At 37.9% G+C, this 6,806-nt stretch overlaps 1 protein-coding gene across 1 annotated transcript; it reads left to right on the top strand.

The window, feature by feature from the left end:
- Positions 1–265: 265 nt before the first annotated feature.
- On the top strand, positions 266–1,552 carry LOC117434482 (interferon alpha-1-like). Its single transcript, XM_059002759.1, has 5 exons — positions 266–337; positions 665–748; positions 942–1,091; positions 1,202–1,306; positions 1,457–1,552. Exons 1-5 carry the CDS (start codon positions 266–268, stop codon positions 1,550–1,552), a joined length of 507 nt encoding a protein of 168 aa, XP_058858742.1.
- Positions 1,553–6,806: the final 5,254 nt, after the last annotated feature.

Below are 6,806 nucleotides of genomic sequence, written 5' to 3'. Positions count from 1 at the left end.
TTACAGAAATGAACTAATAAAAAAACAGTAAAGTAATAAAAATTAAAAAAATCATTATTATGTCTTGTATAAGTATTCTAGAAAGCGTATTCCTCAGTGCGAGTATACCACATAAAGCAGAAGCGAGAAAAACAACGGTTAGATTTTCCCTAGAAGAAAAATCTATTAAAAGCAAAACTCGTGTTCGCTCACGTTTTCAACTGATGAAAACGATTCTTTCGGTTATTAAATTAACCTTAACCTTTCCTTTATAAAGGCTGACAGAATGGGTGCAAGCAGCATATTTCGGTGGACGTTTTCATTGCATCAACCACATCAGTTAAGGTATGTCTATTGGGTAAACATGTAAAACTATGTGTATGCTATGACTGCTTTTATAAACTATTTTGAACTAACGAGTATTTTGATTTTATTATAGGGCCGATTTAAACTCGTTTCACAATGGCACAGCAGCATTTCTGGACGTTTTGTCTCGTTTTGACTTTTGTCCCTCAAATTCTTTCTCTGGAATGCAAATGGATGGATTTTCATTTCAGACATAAGAATGAACTAAGTACTGGGTTTCTGAAAGACATGGTAAAGTCTCTTTTTTACATATTGTCCACATATGTAATATATATATCGATTACATATATTATTTTAATGCTGTTAATGTTGTTTACAGGGTGGCAAATTACCGCTGAAATGTCTTACCGAACAGATAAACCTGCAGTTTCCTCAGAACGCCTATAATTCAGAAGATTCATCGGTAGGTGTAAGTAATTTTATTTACTTTATATATAGAACAAGTAAACACTCTAGTTTATTATCATCAATAATAATAATAATAATAATAATAATAATAATAATAATAATAATAATAATAATAATAATTAGCATGTGCTGTTAATTTAATGTTTGGTTTTTTTTTGTTTGTTTGTTTTTGTTTTTTAATATATCAGACTGAGACAACTGTATTGATTGCATATAACGTTCTGAACCACGTCTTCAACCTTTTTGACGAAACTCTTACACCTGTGTCTTGGGACCTCTCAAAGCTGCATTACTTCAAAAATATCCTATTCCGTCAGACAGGCAAGCTTGAGGAATGCGTAAGTAACACTTTCGATAGGTTACCGATACAGAATATATGTAGTTAAGCACAAATGCCGGTTTGTACTGCATAGAACAACCTTGATTCACTTTTTTTTTCCTGATTTAGATGGAAGGTCAAACAGCTTTCGCTGGGGATCTGCACTCTTTTGCCGACCGCAGCGAGCTTCTGAAGACGTACTTTGAAAAGATGGAAAATGTTTTAAAGGACAAGGTAGAGTTAAGCGTTTTTATATGTGTAAAAGTATACGGTGATAAAGAATGATGTATGAGCCGCTACTGTGACACAATGGTAATGTGAATTATAATACATGGCGTTATTCACGTAATGTAATATGTGATCATGTGTAATATGTTATTCCAGAACCACAGTGTCTGCGCCTGGGAAATCGTAAGGATGCAAGTTATTCGTAACTTGGAGCAGTTACATATGATGCTTGACAGAGCTGGGAATCCTTAAGAAAACAGAAGCATCGAACATGAGAAACCTCGCTTGCGCCTTCCCAAAAATAATCAATGTATGGAATAATCACACTTTTACTGTGTGATGATCAGTACTAACACAATTGTTATAATTCATAGCCTGTTTTTTAGTTTTAGTGAACATTTTCTCGCATTATTTATTTATTTATTTATTAACCTTGACTGTAAGGATGCGTATTGTCATTTAGTTATTTAGAACAATCTGTTTTACTTGGTTTGATATTTATTTATTTATTTATTTATTTATTTATTTATTTATTTATTGATTTATTTATTTATTTTAATGCGATCAAAAAAATAAAGTATGATTTAATAAGTTTTGTTTGCGTGTTTCTATGAGGACAATGCACTATTGTTTTGCCAATAAGAATATAACACACAGGTTCAAGGAATTGGGAGATGGCATTTTGACGCATTATTATCAATGCAGCCTAATCATTCAATGGGAGAAAACTTTTTTGTTTGTAAAGATCTATCTAAAATGTTTCTGGTTTAACATTCATAAATGTTTTTATAAAGAACAGTAGATTTAGTGTTAACGGTTCTTTACAGCAATGCTTACTGGGATCCATATACCACAGAAGCCAAGCAAATCTTCTTGTCTGGTCTATGGCTAGTACATTAGCTTGACAGACATTATTTTGGGAGTGTGCTTAACTGTGCAACTATTTTTAGACTTTTTTATATGTTTGTAGTCAATGGAACACTAAACCAACTGTCTTGGTTTTTTTACATTTCGTAACATTAAAATCTGTACACATGCTCAAGCATAAGTTTCACAAAATCGGATAAGGGTCCAAATATTATTTTTATTTTATTTATTTAGCAGATGCCTTGGGGTGGAACACTGTAAGTGCTATTATTCCAAGTTGGTAAAAAACATATATACATAAGAATGCCATTAAATTAAAGGTGACATTTGGTACGTTTACCTCATATTCATCTTTTCATTCTAACTTCAAATTCCTTGCGTGTAGAGCAAATATATTTTAAAAAAATGTCACTCCACAGTCCCAATACTTTTGGACAGCACTGTATTAGACAGAAGATGGGAATTTACAGGTACTTACAAAGCATGTCCTGTAAAATTCACTGCAGTCATCACCCAGAAGGATGGGAATCCCTCGAAGAACAACTGAGCGCTTTGCAGTTACATCTGATGTCTAACAGGGAAGAAGAAAGAAACAAATGATTAGGGGCCAGACTTACAAGGCATAAGTAGCTGTGTACACATGTACATGTTATATTCAGAGGACAAACCATTTCAGCTGAAAAGTTATAACATGACAGCTTTCCTGGTATGAACCGAGATAATTAGCTACCAATAATGCAACATGAACACTGATGCAAATCTCTTTCAGTGAACTGTATGTGAATGTGCCCTTGAATGACTCACCCCTGAAATTTGCTCCAATAACTCTGCTAACGTCCTCCCTACACTTCCTGTTTTGGACTTGAAGATGTGGATAAAATGTGGGGTGTAACGGTCCAGTGCTTCAAAGAAGTCCCTCTGGAGGTTTTTACAGGCAATCCTATTGAATTCGGCAAACACCTGAAATAGCAAGGAAAATATAAACAATAATATAGAGACAACTGAAAAATGTCAATATTTAATAAATTTGAGTTTATTACCAATACACGCTCACCTGACTCTCAGTAAATAGGGCCGGCCACTGCTCTACCATTTTCTGGACATGAGGCCCCGTCTCCACTATCTCTCGCCTGCGTAGCGGGAATGTTTGGTCCATCTTCAGTGAGATGAGAGTCTTATTGGGTTGCCTTTTTTTCATTTCCTCAACAATGACCTCTCTATCCATTTCAAGGCTTGTTTCATCCTGCCCTTCTGGAAAGTTTGGGAGAAAATTTGCTTCTGATCTCTTTGGTCTTTTAATGTTCTTGATTCTCCCTCTGGGAAATCTTTACCTCTTTTACTGCCATTGATTGCTACGTCCAGGCATCCTGCCTTTTGAAGTTTTGTCCGATAGTTGCCCATCTTGAATTTAAGGCTGTTCTTCCAGCCATACCATCCTGTGGGAGAGCCCGGTTCTTTGAGGCAGGGGTGCTTGTTGATCAGTGCTGCTGCGACAACACCGAAGTCTTCATCCAGAGGATAAGCCTTAAAACTGTACATTGATTCAGCAAGCTTTTCAAGTATTGCATGCTTCATATCTCTTGATGAGACTATGAATGTCCCATCTTTCATATATGCCAGATTTCCCTCCCTAAGTCTGTACTCAATATCAACTGAGAAAATAGGGATCTCAAAAGTCTCAGGCCACTGATCTCTTCTTGGCAGTGGTGATGAGCTACTGGTTGACAGAATCTTAGTATCGGACGTTCTGGGTGTTGATGTACCAGGTGTTGAAAGTGGGGTCAAATGAGGAATGATTTTCAAGGTAGCTTTTTCAGGCAAGTCTGATATGTCAGTGAGATTGCAAAGTGCATTGTTGAAGTCAGGATCTTCATATTGTAGATTGAAGTTGTACAGCAGCGCTAGCTTTTCCTTCAGCTGCACTTGCAATGCTTCAACAGAGTCTGGTTTCCCACTCAATGTTAACATCCGTATATCTTCCTCATTGATTACCACTCTCAATACAAGTCGTTGATCCATACTGAGGACTGGCTCTATATAAAAAAAAAAGAAAAAACATATTTTAGGATTCCACCCCTTTCAATGTCCATACCATGTTATTCAGCACAATATGTAATGCTTCAGTGTAACAAGCAGTTTGCCTCTAACCCTGTAGGCTGAGAGGGGGGGAAATATCATTCAATTCAGACAACTGGGTGACTGAGAGAGTGCTCACATGGCTGCTACAAAGCTCATAAGCTCGTAGATGCTCATTATACCATGAGGTCATGAGTCTGCAGACAAACATAACGTCAGTATTGATCACCACAATCTGTGCAATCTGTCTGAAATCTGGGAGCCCTGAGCATGAACCAACTGAAACGACCATATCGTCAGTGTATTTAACACCATCGACACAGATCAATGATGCAACAAGGATTGTGCTTTGCTGGCCATTTCTCTGATATAGACAATCCTGCACATTATCAGGAAAAGATGCAACCATAACAGACTTCACTTTGTGAATTTCCACAGGTAGCTTGAAAAATGAAATGGATGCTAAATGAAAGGCCATCATCTTCTGGTGCCTAACTGCCAAAGTAGGGACGTTCTTGAAGTTTTGAGTTGCATGGATAATTTTCTTAAAGAATTTATGTTTTCCCTCAAACCGCATTGTCCAGACATCAGCTAGTGGGCCAAATGTTTTGATTAACTGAGAGTAATGTTCAATGTAATGGTGTTTTGGGCTAAGTTTTGAGCTGGGAAAAACTCTCTGAAATAAATGTCTATGCTCTGAAATCTTGCAATCTAAAAAGTGGATTGACTCCTCTGTAAAGCATGATGACACTGCCAGTTCCACTATATCTTTTAGGATCATCAAAACTTCCCAAGTTGAGTCTCCCTCAGGGATATTATGACCAATCAGCAATGGAATTAGTCTGAGGAGCGTCCAATTTTCGTGACCATTTCCTCCAATTGTTGCCTTAGAGGAAAAGGTCTTTGGAATGATTTGTGGTTGGTCAGTTTTATCTGAGAACGTGTAGGGAAACTGTTTGATTGTCTTATTCAAGGACTCAAGTGAGACATATTTCTTTGCAATCAAATCCTGCAGACAGAGGGACAATTCAAAAGGGACAACCCCTTCCAGAAGATCATGTAATATGTCTGGTGGAAAACCGTCCACAACATGAAAATGTTTCAAGTTGTCACCGAGGGTACAGCTTCTTTTCACACCATACTGTCTGGACAAGGTAGGATCCTTCTCAACCTCCTGCACATGTCTGTCATGAGTTTCTTGCGTTCTCAGTTGATAGAGGCCTGAACGTACCTCCTTCTCTTGTATTTCCTCCCGCTTAGCCATACAGAATCTACAAATCTGATCAACTGTGAAGCTCTCAAAAAACCCTGCCAATGAGTGGGCAGCCGAATTATCTGCTGCGACATACAATACAGTGCCCTTAACGCTGGCTCCCAACTGTTCTATATATACACCTTGCTGCTCAAGAGACACAAGGTCCCGAATGAGAGGATAGAGAACCTTGACATAACCATGCTCTTTGACTGTGGTGCTCTTGCAAAGGAGGGCAAGCTGAATAGAATGGAGAGAGGAGCGAAATTTCTGATGCAGATTATTTAGTACCCAGTAAACAGCACACATCTTGTGTTTTTCTTCGATGTGCCCAATGGGTTTGCCACCTCAAAATCATCTATATACAAGCCAAGTGCTATCCTAAACTCTTCTTCCATCAAGAGAGCATTCTCTTTAAAGTGGGAACCATCTCTGTAAGAGCTATATCCCTGTAACAGATTTGTCTGTGGTGACAGGGCCTTATCAAAAACGTCCCCATTGCTTAACATTGCCTGCAGCATTTTAAGTATAGGGACATAAACAACAGTTTGCTTGTTCTTGTCAATGTCAAGCTCAACTGGCATTGCAACAGGGAATTCTCACAACACATAAGATGCTCTCTTGCTAGCAGTGGACAAGGATCCCTCTTTAGTAGTGAATTTCAAGAAGACATTATTCTCAGTGACCGCACTGACTACGTCACTCACAACAGAGCTGTCAACCTCACCGCAATGCTGATTAAGTATTCTCTGGATTGTGCTGAGACAGCAAATATATCTGGTTGATCTGTTGGATAACTTCATGCAAAGCATTTTCTGATATGTGGAGAATTGTCTGCATTTTCAGAAACAGCGCAGCCATGTTATGGCCCTCTAAGTCTTGCACATCTTCTCTATAGTCGCTTTCTGGTACCTCAAATTCAATGTCATCATTTAGGCCTACAGGGATAGCATCATCAGGTTGGACATTTTCATTTAAGAGATCAATATCTGAAACAGTTTTAGACTTGAACTCCACCCTATCATGCATGTTTGCTCGTGTCTTCAACCCGACCCCCCGGCCCGCCAACTTCGGGGTTGTGTTTTGATTTTAAATTTCTCGACTTACTCGAGCAAAGACAATATGTTAACGTTACTAAAATTAAACAATATTCTAATCAATCAACAACGTGTTGCTTTATTGGCTTTTAACACGAAATAAAACATGTTTTAAAAGCAAAATCTGGCTAATATTAGCTTTCTAGCAGTATTCTCACTTGCTAACTATAGCCAAGAGGCTGGCTAGACAACGTTAACGTCGTCATTATCATTA

Source organism: Acipenser ruthenus, chromosome 28 (assembly GCF_902713425.1).
Source record: "Acipenser ruthenus chromosome 28, fAciRut3.2 maternal haplotype, whole genome shotgun sequence".
Lineage (NCBI taxonomy): Eukaryota > Metazoa > Chordata > Actinopteri > Acipenseriformes > Acipenseridae > Acipenser > Acipenser ruthenus.
The sequence above is the reverse complement of the archived record's forward strand: the minus strand, read 5'-3'. Positions and strand labels throughout refer to the sequence as shown.

What these genes read in the sequence shown, in the direction of transcription:
- LOC117434482 (XM_059002759.1), top strand. Translation starts at nt 266, where the DNA reads ATGGGTGCAAGCAGCATATTTCGGTGGACGTTTTCATTGCATCAACCA. An exon ending in CAGGCAAGCTTGAGGAATGC is followed by an intron (nt 1,092 to 1,201) that starts GTAAGTAACACT and finishes TTCCTGATTTAG; the next exon opens with ATGGAAGGTCAAACAGCTTT. An exon ending in AAAATGTTTTAAAGGACAAG is followed by an intron (nt 1,307 to 1,456) that starts GTAGAGTTAAGC and finishes ATGTTATTCCAG; the next exon opens with AACCACAGTGTCTGCGCCTG.